The sequence below is a fragment of the Hemicordylus capensis genome, chromosome 9 (assembly GCF_027244095.1).
Source record: "Hemicordylus capensis ecotype Gifberg chromosome 9, rHemCap1.1.pri, whole genome shotgun sequence".
Taxonomy (NCBI): Eukaryota; Metazoa; Chordata; class Lepidosauria; order Squamata; family Cordylidae; genus Hemicordylus; species Hemicordylus capensis.
In genome coordinates, this window is record NC_069665.1 from 3804873 (window position 1) to 3826618 (window position 21746).

A 21746-nucleotide genomic window follows, 5' to 3' on the forward strand; every position below is an offset into this window, starting at 1 on the left:
CAGGAGGTACACTGGCAACAGCCACTATCCCTTTGTTTACAGACAAACAGTTGTTTTGTAAGACTATATGCAAGGTGTGTGCATTGAGATGTTTATTTAAAATATTTTTACTCCACCCCTCCAGTATACTGCTGGAGCTCACAAAATTAGTAAAACGGAAAGAGTAGTTTTGGTTTGCTATTGGACTTTACCAATTCCCTGGCCTTAGGCACATAGAAGACAGGAAGCTGCCTTATACCGAGTCAGACTGTTGGTCCATCTAGTTCAGTATTGTCTGCACTGACTGGAAGCAGCACTCCAAGGTTTCAGGCAAAAATCTCTCCCAGCCCTACCTGGAGATGCTTCCAGGGATTGCACCTGATACTTTCTGTATGTAAAGCAGGTGCTCCACTACTGAACAATGGCCCCGTCCCCAAAGGTAGCCTACCTGCATCTCCCAACCAGCATCTTGACCACACCATCCAGCATCTTGATCACACCAAGACCTACTTAGCTTCAGCAAGGACTCTGCATCGTGTGCCCTTATCACCATGCTCTGGGACCCGAATATAGGATCTTGCCTTAACCCGAGTCAGACCATTGGTCCATCCAGCTCAGTATTGTCTACGTTGACTGGCAGGGGATCTCCAAGGTTTCCGGCAGGAATTTTCTCTTAGCCCTACCTGGAGATGCTGCCTGGGATTACATCTGGGACCTTTTGCATTCAAAGCAGGGGCTCTGCCACTGAACCACAGCCCCATCCCTGCCTGTTGTTGGCAGCAGTTCTAACACCAGTTCTTAAACCCCTGCTAACTTGGCAGAGGCATCTTTTAACGTGGTGATTCTCTTTATTTAGCAGGGGGAGAGTAACTGGCCCCATCCAACCCCAGCACAGTACCTCCAGTGACTATTGCTGGTGTCTATCTTATATTTCTTTTTAGATTGTGAGCCCTTTGGGGACAGGGATCCATCTTATCTTATTTATTCATTATTCCTCTATGTGAACCGCCCTGAGCCATTTTTTGGATGGGCGGTGTAGAAATCGAATAAATAAATAATAAATAAATAAATAACAGTTAATGAAAAGGCATCTGAGGGGCTAGAGCTGTGGACTTGCTGACGTTTCGGGTAATTCCTATTACTGCTCTTTCCCTCCTAGTTACACTGATCAGGGAGGTGAAGAATCCGAGGGCTATGAGAGTGAGGAGCAGCTGCAGAATCGGATCCTGACTGCAGCCCTGGAGTTTGTGCCTACTCATGGCTGGACATCAGATGCTATTGCTGAGGGAGCCAAGGTATACATCCAAAGCACCAGTGGTGTGCCAGTGGACACATGTGGTGTACTTATGCCAGGGCTTCCAAAATGTGGCCCCCAGAGTCTGTTGAATTACAACTCCCATCATCCCCTGTCACAGTGGCCAATGGCCATTGTGGCTGGGGATGATGGGAGCTGTAGTCCAGCATCATCTGGGGACCCACAGGTGGGAACCCCTGGTCTGTGCTGTGAGCCCAAGTTGATTTTTAGCTGCCAGGGTGTTCCTGAAGGAATTCTGTGTTATTGAAACGCTGAGAATTCTCTGATGAAGCACATGCTGAACTACAGCTCCCGGGAACCTGATTGGGCAACCATTGCTGTTAGCAGGAGAGCTGACCCTGTGGTAGCAAGCATGAATTGTCCCCTTTACTAAGCTGGGTCCACCCTAGTTTGCATTTGAATGGGAGACTACATGTGTGAGCATTAGAAGATATTCCCCTTAGGGGATGGGGCTGCTCTGGGAAGAGCAGTTGCATGCAGAAGGTTTCCAAGTCCCCTCCCTGGCAGCATCTCCAAGATAGGGCTGAGAGAGACTCCTGCCTGCAACCTTGGAGAAGCCGCTGCCAGTCTGTGTAGACAATACTGAGCAATGGTCTGACTCAGTGGAAGGCAGCTTCCTATGTTCCTATGACCCCCAGTTGGGAGCCTTGGTCTACATGACAAGCTTAAGTTGATTTGTAACTGCCATGGTGTTCTTGAAGGAATGCTGAGAATTCTCCAATGAAGCACTTCAAGCCCTTAGCAGAACTACAGCTCCCGGGAGCCTGAGTGGGGAACCATTGTAGCTGTACTGTTTAAGTCTCTTGGACCTCAGCGTTATTTACCTAATAAACACATGCGAGATGTTGCTTCTTCTGGACAGACAGCCCTCTTGCGGTTGCTTTGTCTCTTGGTGCTTTGTCTGACCCACACCCTTGAAGGCCTTGGTTACAAGGAGAGGGAGGGGGCTCTTTGACACTTCCGTTCTTCCTGTGCGCCCCCTGAAGCTTCCTCTTGGGGCTTCCTCATTATCTCTGAGCCACAGCCCCCCCCTTCACACCACCATTCTCCTTGGTCTCCCTACCCTGCAGATGCTGACATTGCTTGCAACCCCACATCTGGGATTTCAACTTTTGTTGAAAAGCAGTATATAAATATTTGTCACCGACGACCTGCACTCTAGGCTTGTGGGGAAATCTATTGAGCGCTTGTGAGAACTCACTGCTGAAAGCCCAGGCTGTTTCCAGCTCATTGGCTGGCAGCCGGAGCTGTGGCAGGGGCTTCTCCCAGTTCTGTGCCCTGCCACGGCTCTCTCCCTGCTCCCCAGGAACCCTCCCAGATCCTTGTGAAGGCTGAGTGGGGTAAGGGACCTGCCTCCCAACATGAGAATTGACTAAACTGCCCACCTGCCCCCCTTGTAGAAAACCTTGCTTCCTTCTGCTTCCTACTTGTGGCAGGCTGTAATTTAGATGAGGTGCTAACCTAAGGGTTTTTGGATGTGGAGTATCCATGCAGCGCAGAGGATAAATTAAGGATCCTTGTAGATCTTCTGTGGGCACAGAACTGCCTAGGTTTGCCCAGCAGCATGAAAAAGGATTGTATAAAAGAAAGGACCATAATTAGTCCACAAGCCAGGCCCACAGATTTTGACCATCTATATCGTCTCAGGGGGCAAATGCTTATAGCGATTTTTGGCAACATCTAACCCCCTAGAGATGGAAAATAGGTGATAGCATTGCACTTACAGCTTTCTCTGTGTTTCCCTACCCCCAAATGATTAGGTAAAATTGCAGCAATTTTTGCACAGAGTGAGGTTAGGACGACGAGGACAATGGATATTTATATATCACTTTTCAAAAAAAGTTCCCAAAGTGGTTTACATTGAAAAATAATAAATAAGATAAGATGGCTCCCTGTCCCCAAAGGGCTCACAATCTGAAAAGAAGCATAAGACAGACCACACTGGAGGTACTGTGCTGGGGCTGGATAGGGCCAGTTGCTCTCCCCCTGTTCAATAAAAAGAATTGCCACTTTTAAAAGGTGCCTCTTTGCTCAGTTAGCAGGGGAACTACCTTAGCAAACCTCAGTAGATGACGTGAGGATCAGGGTTAGGGTAACAATGAACAAATCATTGTCCTCTCTCCATGGAGTAATCTTTGGAGGTCATTCCTGCCCATTTTCATGTCCTTTCCTCTGCCAACATCGATACCATTTCATAGTGGTCTTTGTGTTATTAAAACTTTTAAAACACAATTGCCAATGTGGCCACTGATGGTCAGGACAATAAATGCATGAGAACACACTGAAAGCTGAACATCTCACAATGCTTTCGCCTCTTTTCCATCCGTAGGCATGTAGACCTTGTTAAGAATCCCAATGAGTGTTTGTCCCTTCCCGCCCCAGATGGCACCAGCCATCCCAGTTCATTCATGTACTAAATGTAGACACACTAAGTTTCTGGAAAGGGGGACCTGTTAAAGATATATAGTAGTAGAAACAGTAGGCAATTTATATAGCCTTGTAAACTGTTCAGAGGATTTCAAATACATCCTTTTCAAAGGGTAGGTCAGAATTATCCTCCCCATATTGTAATGCGGTGCTAAGGCTGGGAGAGAATGGCTTGCCAAAGGCCACCTAGTAAATTTTTGGCAACTTGAGATTTGAATCAGGGACTCCTGAATTTGCCGTTCAGATTCTTGACTTCTGCCGTGCTGCTCTCCAAGGGCAAGTGTTCTAACGCAGGGTTGCTTCATTTTGAATCTCTACCCAGTTGGCCAGGAGTGGGCAAACCTGGCCCTCCAGATGTTGTTGAACAACAACTTTATTGATTGATGATGGGAGGAGAGGGACAAGTTTGCCCACCCCACAGTAGACTGTGGAGCAGTGTTGCCAACTTGCTGGCTCTCGAGTGAGAATTGACCTACTCAACCTGTCTCCCTTCCTTCCTTTAGTCACTGGGTCTCTCTGTTGCTGCCGCGGGGCTGTTTCACAATGATGGCAGTGAACTGATCCTGCACTTTGTGTCGCAGTGTAACACTAAGCTCTCTGAACTTCTCGAGGAACAGCACAAACTGGTGCAGCTGGGCCAGGCAGAGTGAGTACTGGGCACTGCAGCTGCTGGGGGAGATGACGTAAATACAGGAAGTCCTCAGACTTACAACGGAATTGGTCCCTGAAAACTGTGTTTTAAATAGAAATATTGTAACTTAGAGTCTCTTTCCCCCAAAAGAAAATACGTTCGGAATGGGGGTTTGGTTCCTGAACCAAGACCAGATAGTCTGTTTCTTAATGCTGCTGTCAAAGATAGTGGTGTGTCAGTCACAGACGTGCAGGCGTACAGCAGTGAAATTGATGTTGGAGAATTGGAAGCTGCTCACCCTCGCTGCCCAGTCCCCTCCTGGTTCTTTCTCACTTTTTCCATGGAAGGAAGGGGGCAACTGGGTTGCTTGCCTCCATCTCCTCAGACGCCGCCTCCTCCTCCTAGGCAAGTGTTAGACAGGGAAGGAAGGAGGATGGCGGAAGGCAGCATGTGGGCTGGGAACAGTCCGCACTCTTTGCCTCTCACTCCCGCAGCACAGGATGAGAAGCCGCAGCAATGGCAGCAGATGGAGCATTTGGGACGGACAAGTCAACCGACCCCTCTGCAGTCTCCGATGCAGCGCCTGCAGCCAGGACTGCAAGCCTCCATGCCATTGTGAGCCTGAGTGGCCATGGTTGCTGCCTCCTCTAGCCAACACACCAGCTACTCTCTAGCAGAGTCTCCCTTTCTGCAGTGAGTGTTGTAAAGTTGAAACAAGGTGGCAATTCATACACATCTTAAGTGCCATGTGTCTTAACTAGGAGCACGTACATTCAAGGGCTGCATGTAGTATATGTGCAACAAATGTGTGTAGATAAAGGTAACCAGAATTTGGTGATGATAAGGCAGCCTGCAAGATAGCCTTCCTCATACATCTTGGATGTTAACCTTGATTGAAGGATATGGGTCAGGTCAGTGCCAAATTACCAAATATTTTCCTTTTATTTTTATTTTTTTATTTTAAAGGAAGAAGAAGACTGACCAGTTTCTAAGGGATGCTGTAGAGACCAGACTGAGGATGCTGATTCCATATATTGAAAAATGGCCCCAGGTACAAAACTAAGATTATTCTTCAATGTGCTTTTCCTAGTGCTCCATCTGTGTTCATTACTAGGTCTATCAAAGTGGGTGTAGAGTCCACTCCTATCAGTATATCTGATTCCAGATTTCTTTCTTGCAGTAGCAAATGATCAGAAGTGTCCGTGATAGATTTCTTCTGTTCAAGAACCTATAAGAAACTCAAGCTTCAGTTAGATTGCCCCTGGAATCAAATAGGGTTCTTTCAGAGATACCTCAGAGCTTAGGCGCTGTCTATTGGCCTTCCTCATAGCAGCAAAAAACGTTACCAGGTTTCCTGCTCTGTAGAGCACAGGCAGGCAGTGAACGGGACTGGAGTGACGCTGCTGACAGTAGAAACCAGCAGGAGACCAAGAAATTCATGCTGCAGAAGAAAGCTGGGCTGTTAGAAAAGAACAGAGGAAAGCATCTGAGAGATGGTAGTTCTCTCCGATGCTTGAGAACAGAGTTCTCAAGAGTGTTTCTTGTTGCTGCCTTCATTTCTGTGGCTTTTCTTCCTCTCCTAGGCTATTAGTATGTTGTTGATGCCACACAATATCCCAGCCAGCCTCAACCTCCTGACGAGCATGGTGGATGACATGTGGCATTACGCTGGAGACCAATCCACCGATGTAAGTGTCGCTATTGCATTCGCTTTAGGTTACATCAGTTTCCAAAATGTAGCATATAATTGTATTAAAACCCAAGCTCTCCCTCCAGTATCATTCTAATTATTAGTAAAGTGTATGTTCCATATGTGGCCATATTGCAAACTGATGAAGGATTTCTTCTGTTCCCTGAAGATCAGAGAGACTCATGAGTATGTATTGCATGAGTATTCTTTAGATTGTGAGCCCTTTGGGGACAGGGATCCATCTTATTTATTATTTCTCTGTGTAAACCGCCCTGAGCCATTTTTGGAAGGGTGGTATAGAAATTGAATAAAATAAATAAAATAATAAATAAATAGTAAATATGTACTGTAAGAATATCCTGGTTTTCAAGCTCCCTGCCACCAGCCAGTGGGGACATAAGAACAGCCCTGCTGGATCAGGCCCAAGGCCTGTCTAGTCCAGCATCTTGTTTCCCACAGTGGCCCACCAGATGCCTCTGGGAAGCCCACGGGCAAAAGATGAAGGAATGCCCTCTCTTCTGTGGTTGCTCCCTTATAATTCCTCAGGATCTGCATCCTGCCTCTGAACCTGGAGGTGGCTGATAGACCTGCCCTCTGCTGAGGGCTCTGCATGTGTGAGCTTTCACCCACCAGACTTTGCAAACTAGTTTCTAGTCCTGGTTGCAAACTGGTTTGCCGCTGTCCAAAATGAATGTTAAAATTGGTGCATGTGGAACATTTAACTATGGTTATCTTACTAACCATAGTAGACGAGGAAGGAGTACCCAAGGGGCTCACCTGATCTCCCAACAATGGTTTGGAAACTCCATGGCTTTGTTTGCTCCAAGCCTATGAAGGCTAGGAAACAAGTTGCCAAATGTTTGTTGATGTAAGCTCAGTTTTCAGTGATGCAGACCTCTGAGCCAGATACCAGAATACAGCTATAGATTGCTCGTCACCTTCTATTCTTATTTTTGTATAATGTATCACCAGGGTGGGGGTCATAGCTCAGTAGCAGAGCATCTGCTTTGCATGCAAAAGGTCCCAGGTTCAGTCTAGGGATGTGCATGAACTAGTTCGGAGGCCCTTTTATGGACCTCCGAACCGGTTCGAAGGTTCGACTGTTTTGAAGGTGGGCGGTGGGGGATAGCTATAAGGACCAGGGAGGATGCTCTTGCATCATCCCGCTGCTGCTGTGTCTAAAAATGGTCCTGTGGGGTGACAGTGTACCTCCTTGCTGCCCCCTTGCTGTATGTCGGATCGGAAGAACTTATTGCAACACGCACACCAAGCACTTCCGGGTGCTTCTGATGTGGCAAGGAGGTACTTCTGGGTAGCATGGAGGTACGCTGCTGCTCCACGGGATTGTTTTTAGACACAGCATCAGCAGGGGAAATGTGGCAGGTGTGTGTGTAAGAGCATCTTCCCTAGTCCTTAAAGCTATCCCCAGCACCACCTTCGAACCAGCAGGCACTGGTTCTGTGCACACCACTAGTTCAGTCCCTGGCAGCATCTCCAGGTTAGGGCTGGGAGAGTCTCCTGCCTGAAACTTTGGAGAACTGCTGCCAGTCAGTGTAGACAGTAGTGAGCTAGATGGACCAAGGGTCAGACTCCATATGTGGCAGCTTCCTGTGTTCTCTCCAGGGATTCCCAGGATGACATACAATAAAACATTAAAAGGAACCATAATAATAATGCTACCTAAAAGCCAACAAAACCAACAGCACTTTTAGAACTCGGTATATCTAAAACTGGCAGTCAGTAAGCCTAAATAGCATTATGCTTTTATTTATAACATTGTTCTTCTTTTAATAGAATTGAACAAAATGGGGAGTGTTTAAGTGGCACACAGAGCTGAATTGGGCATTTGCCAGTTTAAAATGCATTTCTGCTGTTTAGGCTCCTAGCTCCAGCCAGGATGACAGAAAGTGAAATATGCTGTTTGAAAACTCCTAAGCAGCTTCCTAAAAATACCCAGGGCTTACAATAAGAGCCATCATCTTTCTGGCAGGAAATTAAAGCAAAGTAAATTATATCTTAATTAAAGCAATTAATGAATTACTCGACCTATTGTGAGCATAAGTAAAGGGTAGGAAGAACTTAACAGGTCTTTTTAATGAATGGCTTTAATAAACTGGTGTGAGAATAAAACCGCTGCAGTGACAGTAGTACGCAGACAAATTAAAGGAATAAAACAGAAAGCCAAATAAAGACAGTGATCACACCAGGAAATGAAAGTTCTTCATGGAGTATGCAAATTGTGGCTGCGCTTTTAAAAGAACTGTAGAAGTAGCATCTAACTTGCTCCCCCCACCCCACCCCAGTTCCCTTGGAGACTGGAAAAAATGTGTATGGATCACTTGCAGCTCCTGTGGGTAACACCAGACATGGGCTGTGCGGAGTTGCACACCAGTCCCATTTTCCACTTTGGATAGCGCTGGTTTGGAAGAAGTAGAAGTCAGCCAGCATAGTCCCCAATAGATGTTAGTCTAAAAAGAAAGTCAGTTGCTGACCTGGACGTCCCTAGCTATGCTTATTAAGACATGAGGGAGATAATCGCAAAGTACGTAGATACAAAACCCAGTATTGAAATGCAGGATGATGGTGTGAATTTTTTCGACAGTGTGGCTGACTGCACAGTGCCATATTGGCACTAGTCAAGAAGGCTTTTAAATGTCCCTCGGCAGTCCCTCTTTTAAATATCCCTCTTTGTTCAATTTTTATACCGCCTTTCATAAAACATACCAAGGCAGTTTACAAAAGCTGAAATACAGTAAGAGTCCATAACAATCACATTAAAAACCTTAACGTCGGTTAAACAATACAAACCGTAATATACCTCCCCCCAAACAAAACAAAACAAAAAACCCATTAAAAATACAAGCAGAAGCAGGAAAGCCGAGAGACATGGCAGCCCCTAAGAGCTAAAAGCCAGAGCAAATGAAAAGGTCTTTTAGTTGTTTTTTTTAAGCAGCCACAGATGTCAAAGAGCAGATATTCACTGGGAGAGCATTCCAGTTCTGAGTGAAGCGAATTAGGAGTGCTTGGCCTACTGATGATGGGAGAGAGTCTATGAAGTGTGGTTTTCAAAATCTAAATTTTACTGATACCTAGATAACACTCGTCTTGTGATTTCTGCCTTTGCAGATAAACTGGTATACTCGTCGGGCAGTGCTGACTGGCATTTACAACACTACAGAGCTGGTGATGATTCAGGACTCCTCTCCCGACTTTGAGGAGACCTGGACCTTCCTAGAAAACCGAATGGCTGATGCCATGAACATGGGACACACAGCTAAGCAGGTGATGCAGTCGTGCTAGATTTATAGAAAGTGCACGTTTGCATTGATCATGTGAGCCGTAGCTTTAGCCAACTTTCCATTTGGGGTGTGTGTGTAAGTGTAAAAAACAAGATGCAGCTTGTCTTAGACCAGGAAAAGAGAGAGAAATTAAACAAGAACAGCTGGGAGTCATTACTGAGTAAGTAGAGTACAGAGAAATGTTAGGGACCGTAAACTTTTACAGTCGCTGATGCAAAGTGGCCGCCTAAAATGACGTGTGAAGAAGGGGTAGGCGTATCTTTGGGAATGGGGCTGTTGCTCAGAAGTAGAGCATCTATTATGCATGCAAAGGTCTCAGGTTCATTCCCTGGCAGCATCTCCAGGTAGGGCTGGGAGAGCCTCATGCCTGAAACCTTGGAGAAGCTGCTGCCAGTCAGTGTAGTACTGAGCTAGATGGACCAATGGTCTGACTCAGTAGAAGGCAGCTTCCTGTGTTCCTATTGTCTGGAAAATGATAGGAGACTTCTAGTTGTGTGTCTTTTAAACATCTCAGCTTTTAACTTCAACTGACTGCAGTAAGTTTACTGGCTGACATCCAGACTAACTCAGGGAGTAAGTAGACTGCTGCACTACTAAATTTCAGGAGGACTTTCTCTAGCAAAGTATGTCAGCCACTGTTCGTGATTGCTGTCTTGGACTCAACTCTATTTTTACTTGATGCACTGAATGGTTCTAGCCTGTGACCTTCCAAGCATCTAAACAGGGTCATGTGCTTCTTATCAGGTTTCTCGTGCTGTACACTTCTCAAGTGGTGCTCTGAGAAATCCCCACATTTATGGTGCCTAAAGCTCTTAGGAGAGTCAACACCCTGTCAAACTTCTCAGATAGCATGTGAAACCCTTTATATCCAGGAGGAGCACGTCCCATAAGGAGATTCTTTGCAACCTGCTTCATGGCTTTGGATGGAGACAAAAGCCGTTCCCAGAGACTAGCTGTTGCTCCTCCAACATTTAGTGAATAACACCCCCCTCCGCCCGCTCCCCCGGCCACGTGTGTGCCTGTCCAGGTGTTCAGTGAATACATGTAGATTTATAGGATTTGAGCCTGAGAGCTGGTCTTGTGGTAGCAAGCATGAATTGTCCCTTTTGCTAAGCAGGGAACACCTGGTCTGCATTTGGATGGGAGACTACATGAGTGAGCTCTGCAAGATTGACCCCTTTAGGGGCTGGGGCCACTCTGGGAAGAGCATTTGCTTGCTTGCGTGCAGAAGGTTCCAAGTTCCCACCCTGGAATATCCAAGATAGGGTTGAGAGAGACTCCTGCCTGCAACCCTGGAGAAGCTGCTGCCAGTCTGTGTAGACAATACTGAGCTAGATGGACCAAGAATCAGACTCAGTATAAGGCAGCTTCCTATTTTCCAATTTATTTACTACATTTATGTTCCGCTCTTCCTCCAAGGAGCCCAGAGTGGTGTACATGATTATGTTTATCCTCACAACAACCCTGTGAGGTAGGTGAGGCTGAAAAAGAAGTGACTGGCCCAGAGTCACCCACTAGGCCAATTAGGAACAAAGGAAGCTTCTACTGAGTCAGACCCTTGGTCCATCTAGCTCAGTATTGTCTGCACAGACTGGCAGTGGCTTCTCCAAGATGGCAGCCTAGTTCACACAAGCAGAAATAGGTCAGGACAAGTGTCCCACCCAGGTTTGGGGGCTGTGTGCACTTGTGCTTCCTGATCATGTGTAGGTGAAAAACAAGGCAGGAGACTCAGGCAGTGATCATCCGCTTGCTTCCTGCTGGGTAGGAGGTCTTTTTCTCCCACCTCGTTCAGCTGCTGGGTAGGATGGACCCCTCGTACCCAGCAAGAGGCATGCTGCCTGTCATTGCTGACCTTGTTTTTTTCTCGCAGATGATCAGAAATTAGGAGCATACACAGCTCCTGAACTGGGTTGGGATGCTGGTTCTACCCTGTTTCTAAGCGTGTGAATTAGCCTAGTGAGTTTCATGGCTGAACGGGGATTTGAACTTGGCTCTTCCCAGTTCTAGATAACCCTGGCTGCTATGACCTGCTTACCCCAGCATTCATTGGATGTGTGAGGGCAGCAAGATGCATGAAAAGGGTAAACTGGCACCTGTTTGTTCCTGCATGCAAACTGTAGGGAACTTGTCATCGCCTACATGTTTGCAGTTGATCCATATGTACTCCCCTCTCATAATCTCGCAGCCTTGTGCTGTCGGAGGCACAATGAAGAATGCCTATGAACTACTCACATTAAAAGGTGTGTGTGGTGGGGAGGGATTGGGAATTGACGCTGCATACAGAACGCTTTATTGGGTCTCTGAATTGAATCAGGCAAATTTGCTTAGAAAATTTTCCTGTAGGTTTCTAGGCAAATTGCTCTTTAACATCCCAGCAGTAGCTCCAAAGCTAATCTGTTGTGTTTGTCCTGATTGTTCCTGAGCATCTGCTCTCTGTGTGTGTTTGTGTACGCGTGTGTGCAGCTCTTTCAATTTCCCACTAAGTCCCTACTTCTGAATGTCCCTGCAATGCAGTTTCAGGCTTCCACAAATGCTTCCAGCCCAGTAACACAGGCTGGCTGTGGAGGATACTCCGCTTTGGTTCACCCAGAGGTGTCAAAACAAGGAAGGAAGTGGCCGTTACAGTTCACACACTTGTGTTTCCTAGGTGCAAGCAACCGGAGAAGCCCTTGTCCAGGGACTCGTGGGTGCTGCTGTTACTGTAAGTCATGCCAGAAGCAGGATTACTGCAGGCCCTTGCAAAGTGGCAGCCGTGGCGCAGGGGGATCTTTTTGTAATTATTCCAGTGGAGAAAGAGCGTGACCAGCTTGCGTCAAAATTGGTTATGCACATGGGTTGTTTATGGCAGAATCTGTGCGGAAGCTGCTTTGTGGGATTGTCAACAGAATAATCAGTACGGATGACCAGTTTTTCACGTGTATACTTGTACAAAAATTGTTCTAATTGGAGACATAAATATTACATTGCAAGAGGTTATTGGTGGTGGTTATCCCAAGCCGTGGTGTAGATTACTACTCCAGCCTGGCTTAACTTAATGTTCAGGGATGTATCTAGAGGAGAGGAGGGGCCGTGTTCGTCCGTCTCCCCGGTGGCCCCTCAGAGTGAGGGAGATAATGAAGAAAATAGCCAGGGGTGGAGCGGTGGGGCCTGGGTGCTTTGAACCCATCCACTCAATTATAGCTACACTCGGTGGTGGTGTTGATTGGGAGACATTAGCCCTCCTCAGACATTTATAAACTCATCCTGCTGTAGCCATGTACAGCAAGGCGAAGGGAGAGGAAGTCCCGCCATCGTCCACCTGTCCCACTTGCGATGTGGCTTGCCTGACCCATTGGATTGCAATCCAGGCACATGGGAGAGGGATGCACTGGAGGCGGGACTTCCTCTCCCTTCGCCCCGCTGCACATGGCTACAGCGAGGTGAATTTATAGCATCGGAAGCGGCCTAGTTTCTCCATGAGAAGGTGCTTAATCCTCACATAACGTTTTGTTAAATGGCATAGCTGGTGAGTACAAGTAGTTTGGAAGCTGTTCACACAATCAATGGTTGCTAGTTTCCCTTTTGAACCTCTGTACTTTGCACAGGATTCTGGGGTGTTTATGGCTATGCGCTCAATCCAAGAAAGCAGTCAGGCCTGTTGGGACCTTCACGCCCTTCCTCAGTGAGTGGAGTATTCCCTGAAACAAGCAGTGCGTGTTGGCCCTTTGGAAGGAACCAGAGCTTTTCAGAGGGCATTCCCTGTCATTCATTCCCTGGAGCATCGCAACCTGGGGGCCTCCAGTTGTTGATGAACTACAACTCCCATCACCCCCCACTACAATTTATTGCCTTAGAGCATCTGCTATACAATCAGAAGGTCCTAAGTTCCCTCCCTGGCAGCATCTCTAGGTAGGGCTGGGAGAGATTCCTCCCTGCAACCTTGGAGAAGCTGCTGCCAGTCTGTGTAGACAATACTGAGCTAGATGGACTAGCAGTCTGACTCAGTAAAAGGCAGCTTCCTATGTTCCTAGAGAATGGCCCTCCCCAGCTGTATCGGGCAGTGGCATATTCCTGCCTGCATGTTGATTTTGTCATCCACTTTTTAAAGCAGCTTTTTCATTTAAAAATGTTATATCCCACTTGTCCTCTCCTTTGAGAAGGCACCCGAGTAGCTAACCCAATGCCTGTCTGTGTCCCTGGCAGCTAAAGAATCTCACAGGACTGAGCCAACGCCGATGAGGAGGGAGAGTGTGAGCCTCTTTCGCAAGACTCATGAAGAAATGGAGCATGGTGTCCAGGAATCCCGCCACAAGAACTCTAAGCTTTAGTACACGCAGAGGTCATCAGCATGGATTTGGAAAGAATGTCAAAGCTGGGGGTTTTGCTGGTTGCCATTTACCTTTACCCACTCAGCATAAAGTAATGAGCAGGGTCCATTGTTTTGTTTTGTTTTAAAATTGTAAATGAATATTGGCAGTAGCAGCTTGTCCTAAGGAGCTGGGGGAGGGGTGCGCACGTGTGCCAAAGATGTGTCTCCTCCCCGCACTGTGGTGCCCTAGTATGAGCTGCTACTAAATGTTGGTAAATTTTTGGAGCCCAGAATGTCTTGTTTTCACACTCCCACATAGCACACACCATTTGGGTCTTTAGCCCAAAGAGAAAGACTTGGAGGTCATTGGTGGAAATGGCTTGCTCTGTGTGTCTGTATTAGAAGTCTGTATCGGTGCAGGCTCCTGGTGGGATTGTCTCCTCTCTAGTCTCAGTTCTTTTCCAGGACGAATGATGTCAAAGGTGGCAAGCATCCGCTCAGAGATCAGCCCCCTAACGATGGCTTCCCGGTGACCATATATTCACAGCACTCTTGTGAACCTGCAACTTCCTCTGCTCCTGGATATTAACAGGCCTGTGCATTAATAAAACCCTTGAAATGGCTTCCTGTGTGATAATTTACACAATAAGTTGTGTAATTATGAAGGTGATAATTTATACCTCCATGCTGAGACTGCTTTCAGTGGGCTGTTGCAGAGCTTTAAGCATAACTGCTAGGAAGAGCCTGTCAAAGAACAGAGGTATGCAGTAAGCATACAGTGAATAGGGGTTTGTTTTAGGCAGGGTTGGTTCACACATTGATGACTGGCATGTGTGAATGGGCCATCACCAAAGCCCAATCCAGACACTAGGGCGCACACATGTTCGACTGACTGGTGTTCATTTTTAAAGTGAACCTGGATACAGGCCCTTCAGATAAATGGGCCAGACCTAACATGTGAATGACTGTACCTGTGTCTACTGTACACTCATACAAGTATTGAATGTGCATGAACAGGCCTAGAGTGTTTATATGGCCTCAAGCAATGCTTTTCAGTCTGTTCAAAGCTTCAGCAACTCCAGCCCTGCAACTGGTTCTCATCTATAGTGTGGATTTAAAACCCAGACCAGGAGTGGAATAGTGAGTAATGTTTATTGACCGAGCAGTTCCATTTTTTAATAATTAAAAAAGCAGAAACCAATCTTTCTGGGCAAACCCTTTAAAAGCCCCTCCACATCACAGTTTAAACCCCTCTGGGCATCCTCTACTCTGGGGCCAGCCTTGTGTTGATGAGTTGCTGTCCAAGCTTTTACCTATCCCAACCTGAGGTCATATTCTTTGTATCAACTTCACCTGGAATATCTGTTTTTATCTGTACTTGCTATATGTACACGTAGCAGGGACTTCCAACCTGAGGGTCCCAGCTGCTGTTGGACTATGACCCACATCACCCCTTGCCAGAATGCCCAAAGCCATTCTGGCAGGGGATGATGGGAGTTGTAGTCCATCAATCTGGGTACACCCAGGTTGGGAACTCTTGTATTAGAGAATGACTTAATTCACCATATACTCAAATCTATGCAGTTTGCAGACTCCTGAGATGGTGTAGGACTTAAAAAAAAAAAAAACAACGCACAAAACTTATAACTCCAAGGCTTTTATGTCATCTGTTTCCCCCTCTTTCCACAGAAGTGCTTATACTAGTAGAGGAACAGCCTAAAAATAGTTCTCTCCCCTCTTCTCTTTAGCAGAAATCAGCACAATAATTTAAACCACCAACAACTTGATGCCTAATAGCAGGTCCAGTGGTGGGAAATTGTCAGAGCCCAAACAAATCCACCTATTTTCCCAAAAGACCCATGAACAAACAGTGGCAGAGATCCATAATTTTGCTTCCATGAAAATGGGCTCTACCATTTCAGATGAGAGGTGGGAGGATCCCTTTTAAAAAAATTATTCCCCTATGTTTGTGCACGATCTCTCACTCGCTCTCACTCACTGCAAATAGAAAGTGAGAGAGAAAGGCTCAGCTGCTCCCTGCTGTACTGTTTCTGCTTGCAGGGAGTTGTTTACATAGAGAAGCATACCCATATCTACCCAAATGCAAGATTCTATTTTAAAGGAGCTTATCTTAAATTCAAAGGTTAAATACAAGTTATACCTATAATTTACTCAAAAGGAAGGGGACTGAATTTAAGCTGACCTCCTGATTTCTAACATCAAAGAACTTGGGCGGGGCGGGGGGGGAGACCTAATCCTGGATTTAGGTAAATACAGTAAATAACCACCATCCACCTCAAATAATACAGTTCACTGCAAGAATCCATCACCTCCTTGCTGCATGCATAAGCCCGGCTACATGGGGGTTGGTTTGTGAGTCCTAAGCCTCCACAGGGCACCTCTGAAGGGTTAAATGTGGGCAATGGTGTGTTGGAGCAGGGCTGCCAGGTGCATGTGTGTGTAGAACAGAGCTCCACAACTGTGGCCCTCCAGCTCTTTTTTGGACTACAACTCCCATCATCCCCAGCCACAGAGGCCAATATTTGGAGGTTTATAGGAGCTGTTGTCTAGCATCTGCAGGGGTGTGTGTGTGTCCCCAAAGTTGTGATGCTCTTTGTAGACCAAGCCTTGATTCTTGCCACCCAACAGAACGGGGACCACATTCCCATGGCTGAAGAAGCTTAAAAGCAGCCACTGTGGAAGGAGGACCAAAAATGCAGCTCTCTTTTCTGCAGGCGATTTCAGGAGGAGGTTTGGCACGAGCAATTCCCTGGGGTGGGGGCAGGTGATTTTTGTGCATTTACTGGGTGGGCGGGCGGGCGGGCGGGCGAAATGAACATGGGGCATACAAAGCAGAGAGGCATGGTTGGTGTGTGTCTTGACTGAATGGATGGGATTTAGCATCAGCACCCCAAGTGTATGGGGACCTGTAAGTATTTGGGCTTTCTTGCTTCTTCTTAACGGGTGGCCCACGATAATGCAGTTGCCGAGGCAAGGCAGCAAACGGGGCCAGTTCCCTTTCAAAACTTGCAAAGGTCAGTTCTGAAGGTGGTTCAAGGGGTGGAGAGGTGGGAAGGTTACCCACAGGCAGCTTCCTGCTTCTTGCTGCAGGTGTGGCTGCACCCTAGCAGGGCCCCTGGGGGGAGAAGGCCCCACCAGTTGGGTGGCAGCAGCTTGCTTTTTGCTCTCCTCCTTGCACCTCTCTGAAGGCAGCAGGGAGGGGGACATGGCCCCATCCTCACTTCTGGTCCCGGGGCCTTGCTATGGCCCTGCTTCTAGCAGATTTTGCCAGGAGTGTGCAGAGCAGAGCTCCTTGCAAGGGTCAGGTCAGTTTCGAAGATCTGCTCTGATGGCAACTTGGAGAGGGCGGCATCTCACTGCCCTGCTGGTCCCCCAGTCGCCTGCCACTGGGGCAACCACCTCATGAAACCACCACCCAGTTGCAATGGCTGTGGATGATGGGAGTTGTAGTCCATGGTCATCTGAGGGCCTGAGTTTGAGACCCCTGGATCCCAGGGCAGACCACCATGGTGATCTCATCATGTGAGAAAACAAGAAACCTCACAAAATGTTATTTCCAGCCACAAATTGCCTTCTCAGCAGAGAGAAATCGACAAACCATGCTCACCCCTAAAGTTCTGGCAAACCTCCAGGAGAAGAATCAACTTCTGAAACAATGGCGGGGAGACAGAAGCCGGCTCTGCAGACACCCAGGGGGGTGGAACATCATTCATCAACAGCGCTATCAAATCAAATGCTCTCGAAATCTTAGGACCTGTGGTGTGACCTTAGGAATATTCGGTAACAAGGCATAGGCCCCCAGATTACCATGGAATACAACTCCCATCACCCACAGCCATTGCAACTGGATGATGGCTGCTGTATCCCAATGACATCTGGGGATTCTGTTTTGAGGACCCCCCAAGCACAGGAATTTGGATCAAGCTCCAGGCCTTAGATTGTGAGCCCTTTGGGGAGAGGGATCCATCTTATTTATTTATTATTTCTCTACTTAAACTGCTTTGGAAACTTTTGCTGAAAAGTGGTATATAAATATTTGTTGTGAAGAATAGAGGGAAAGCCTATCCAGGGAACATCCATTTTGTGGGTTTCTCGTTCCCCACTAAACTTTGGTCTGAAATTATCTTTGAACCGTAGTTGGAATAAGGCAGTTTTGGACAAATGCTGGCCCCTTCTTGGATTTTTTTTTTAATGCAGCTGAACTGCTTGGAAGTGTCTTCTTTTGCCCAAGTACACACAGGATCCAAAATACAGTTATTTACACAAAAAAGCACAAGATAGCGTAAGTACCTCCAGCATTATTGTAAAAAGAAAAAAAGGAACACAAAACAAACACAATACCAAGTTTTGTACTACAATAAAAAGATAGCCCTTCTAGAAAGGTATTCAATAAATAGTAAAACTAGAAAATCAATTGCTTTGTTTAAAATTTCGGCATAGGAAAAAACCAACCGCCCTGTGAGTGTGTTCCACCAATTCTTCAAATCACTAACTGGCCGGGTGGAAAATGGCATTGAAGATGTCGATGGCAGAAGGGGGCGGGGGAAATAGACGGAGCTTTGTGCAGGGATAGAGACTGGCCTTTTGGATGGCAAGCTGGGAGGACAGAAAACAGGGCTGCCACTGACCTGCTCTGGTGCTTCCGGCAGCAGCTCGATCTGCAGACGTCAGCAACGACGTATTTCAAGAAGCCTCTATCGCCTGTGAATGTCAAAGTGCAAGAGACATAGGAGCAGGAGCTAGTTAGAAAGCTGGCAACCCCACAGCTGCCCACTTTGAAGACTGCTGCTGTTCAGGACAGAGGGGGAAGCCGCTTCTGGGGTGAGACTGCTAGAAAAGCAGAGCCCTCGTGACCAGCTGATGGTCTCCAGCCCGCAAAAGGAAGGTTTGAGTGCAGAACATCTGGGGAAGCCGGGCAGGGCCCATTAGGAGGCCAGCGAGGATGGAGTGGTCAGTGCAGGCTCTGCCTGGTGGGTGGATCTTGGTGGGTTGAGGAGTGGGGAGACGACTCTGGGCGCAGGGGAAGCTTTCCCAGAGGAGGAGAGCAAGAGCCTTTCTATAAGCCAGGGGTTCGCAAACTGGGCTTCCCAAAAACGGGAACACAGGAAGCTGCCTTCTGAGTCAGACCTTTGGTCTGTCTGGCTCAGTATTGTCTGCACTGAACGGCAGCATCTCATAGGCACATGGGGAGTTGCCTTCTGCTGAGCCAGAACACTGATCCATCCAGCTCAGTATTGTCTACACACAGACTGGCAGCAGCTTTCCCAAGGTTTCAGGCAGGAGTCTCAGCCCGATCAGGAGATGCTGCCGGGGAGGGAACTTGGAACCTTCTGCATACAAGCTCTTCCCAGAGGAGCCCCATCCCACAAGGGGAATATCTTGCAGTGCTCACACATGTAGTCTCCCATTCAAACACAAAGCAGGGCAGGCACTGCTTAGCAAAGGAGACAAGTCATGGTTGCTACCACAAGACCTGCTCTCCTCTTTCCGGACTACAACTCCCATCATCTCCAGCCAGTGTGGCCAAAACCACCATGAATGGGAATGATGGGCATTCAGGGTGGCCCTTCCGCAAGGCCAGGCCAGGCCAGGCGGCAGCAAGATCGTCTCTGCCCTGGCCACCGGAGCCTCTCTTCTGACCCTGGCAGGTAGCACCGCCCCTCGGACTTCTGCAAGGCTTCCAAAAGGCACAACAGGTGGTGGCTGGCAAGCGCCTCTCCTCCGTGTTGCTCCCCGCCGCTCTCAACACTTGCAAGGGTCAGTTTGGAAACGGAGCTGGCTCTCACCAGGGAGATGGAGAGGAGAGCCGTGAGAGCAAGCATGAAGCGTCCCCTCTGCTAAGCAGCGTCTGCCTTGGTCTGCATCTGCACAGGTGACCAATGTTGCCTGAAACGGGGAATCTCAGTCATTGACAACTGCAACTCCCATCATCCTCAGCTGCTTCGGTCTTTGGCTGGGGATGCTGGGAGTTGCAGTCAACAACATCTGGAATTCCCTGTTACAGGGAACACTGTAGGTGACTACGTGTGAGTGCTGTTAGATTTCCCCCTTCGGGGATGTGGGCATCTGTATGCCTGCAAGCAGAAGGGCCCAAGTTCACTCCCTGGCAGCATCTCCAGGCCGGGCCAGCAGAGAGCCCTGCTGGACACCTTGGAGAGCTGCTGCCAGTCAGAGCAGGCGATACTGAGCCAGATGGACCAAACGTCTGACAGCATAAGGCAGCTTCCTACGGAGTGAGGCAGCATTGCCTGGGGGATGTTGTTGGACTGCAACATCTGGGAATCCCAATCGGAGAACCCCTGCCATAATAAGCCGATGAAAACAAGGCCGCCTGAAAATGGCTCTCTCCCCTGTGCCTGCCACCTCATCCAGAGGCGCTCTTACGAGGATGCTCTTACGGGGCCGGAGTCCAGGGCCTCCACATGCCCTGTCCCCACCCCCCGCCCCCAAATAGTCTTTAATCTGTCCTAGGTGGTGTGATTTGTGCCCTCAAGAACCTACGTGTTGAAAAATGGTGCTTCACGCGCAGCGGGGGACCCTCCAAAGGCCTTTAAGTGCCAGGCTCCAACATGGCCGAGGTGCACCACTGACCTCACCCAACACCCAGCTGGAAACTGCCTTGCTCTGGGGCCTCGCGCGCGTCTCTGTACATAGCACCCACGCTTGAAAGCGAATGGACCGTTTGCAAATATCCGCCAGGGACAGCCAGGCGCGCACACGGCCACAAGGAACACCTCCCCGCCTGCCCTGCGCAGGCCCCAGAAGGCCCAGACTGTCTTGAGCCAGTAGCCCGGATGTGGGGGCAGCAGGCACCTCCCTCTGAAGGCCCGAAGGAGCAGACTTGTGCAGAAGTCACAGCCGGGAAAGACAAACCGGGTTCTCCTGAGATGTTGCAAAGGTCTACTCATTTGTGTGTGTGTGAATGTTTCAGAGAAGTGCAAACTTTGCTCTTTTTTATATTCTCACTTTCGCCAAAAGACCTGGCTCATATCGGCAGCAAATGCCCTGGCGGAGACAGAGGTGGGCCTGCTCGTCCGCAGAAAGGCCTGTATCAGCAACAACCCAGTTTTGTCCACGAGAAAAGCCTAACCTTTCTGCTCCCAGCAATGATCCAGGAAGATTTATTGTGGCTAAACATTCTCCCGCTTTGGCCTGGAATTGCAGCCTCTGTGAAAGGAAGAAAGGAAGAAAGGGGACAGACAGCCCAGCCCACCCCACCAACCATTTAAAAATCTCGCCTCGGCGGCGAAGAAATGTGCATTCGCGTGAGAAAAATCTCTCGATATATAGAATATGCATAAGCAATATTATATACTTAAAATTGTTTCGACAATATATAAGCTAGTCCTGGCCATCCTCCTCCTCTCTAGGCTCTTGCCTTCACACTGAGCCCAAGAGGTCTTTTGTCTGCCAGGCTGAAGTTTCGGCCTGCCCGGGGCCCATTCCTGGGTCTGGGACCTTCCACTCTGAGCGACCTCAGTGCAAATGCTGCTCCCTCTTCCCAGCAGTGGAAAAGCTGTCCCCAAACCACAGACCCCTTCACAGAAGGAGGGGAGCAGGGACCGGAACAAAAGATCTTCAGTACAGAGCAGCTGTCCCCTGGGACTGAGCTGGACTCTTGACTGGGTCTGTCTCTTTCTTGCCGTCTCTCTTTCCACCCAGAGCTGCGTCACTGTGAGGCTGAGCTGCAGTCGTTGTCTTTCTTTCCGCTTTTGGGAGCATTTGGCTTCAGTAGGATGAACCGGTTCAGGAGGTCAGTCTCTGAGCTGGCCTGGGGTCCCGAGTACGTGTCGCCTGTGGACAGAGAGCACAGCTCCCGTTTGCCAAGATGCATCACCTCACCCCTCTATTTCCCCCCTCTTTGGAAAAACGTGCTGAAGCAAAGCACAAGAATCTGAGAGGGTTTTGAAATTTTGAGTAATAAATTGCAAATACAGCTCCAGTTTGTCCAGTGTGGACCGCCAAAGCACTAGGAAGAGTTTTCTGGGTTCCTGTGCCTTTAAAGTAAACACTTCCTCCTTGCAGGTTCAATCTGCTTTATTGCTTGCATTGATTCCAAGTAATTGCCCCTTGAATAGCCTCAGCGTGGATTGCCC

The 21746-nt window shown here is 48.1% G+C and overlaps 2 protein-coding genes across 5 annotated transcripts in view; one reads left to right on the forward strand and one right to left on the reverse strand.

The window, feature by feature from the left end:
- COQ9 (coenzyme Q9) overlaps nt 1–14252 on the forward strand; it is a 17691-nt gene extending 3439 nt beyond the window's left edge. Inside the window, exons 3-9 of the mRNA XM_053270611.1 lie at nt 1139–1274; nt 4225–4367; nt 5319–5403; nt 5936–6040; nt 9169–9324; nt 11989–12042; nt 13524–14252. Coding sequence (XP_053126586.1) covers nt 1139–1274; nt 4225–4367; nt 5319–5403; nt 5936–6040; nt 9169–9324; nt 11989–12042; nt 13524–13559 — 715 coding nt within the window. The 3' untranslated portion in view covers nt 13560–14252. The remainder of the gene's footprint in view (nt 1–1138; nt 1275–4224; nt 4368–5318; nt 5404–5935; nt 6041–9168; nt 9325–11988; nt 12043–13523) is intronic.
- Nucleotides 14253–14762: 510 nt separating this feature from the next.
- DOK4 (docking protein 4) overlaps nt 14763–21746 on the reverse strand; it is a 53837-nt gene continuing 46853 nt past the window's right edge. For all 4 annotated transcript variants that reach the window (XM_053270608.1, XM_053270609.1, XM_053270607.1 and 1 more), the window contains one exon: nt 14763–21444. In XM_053270608.1, coding sequence (XP_053126583.1) covers nt 21320–21444 — 125 coding nt within the window. In that variant the 3' untranslated portion in view covers nt 14763–21319. The remainder of the gene's footprint in view (nt 21445–21746) is intronic.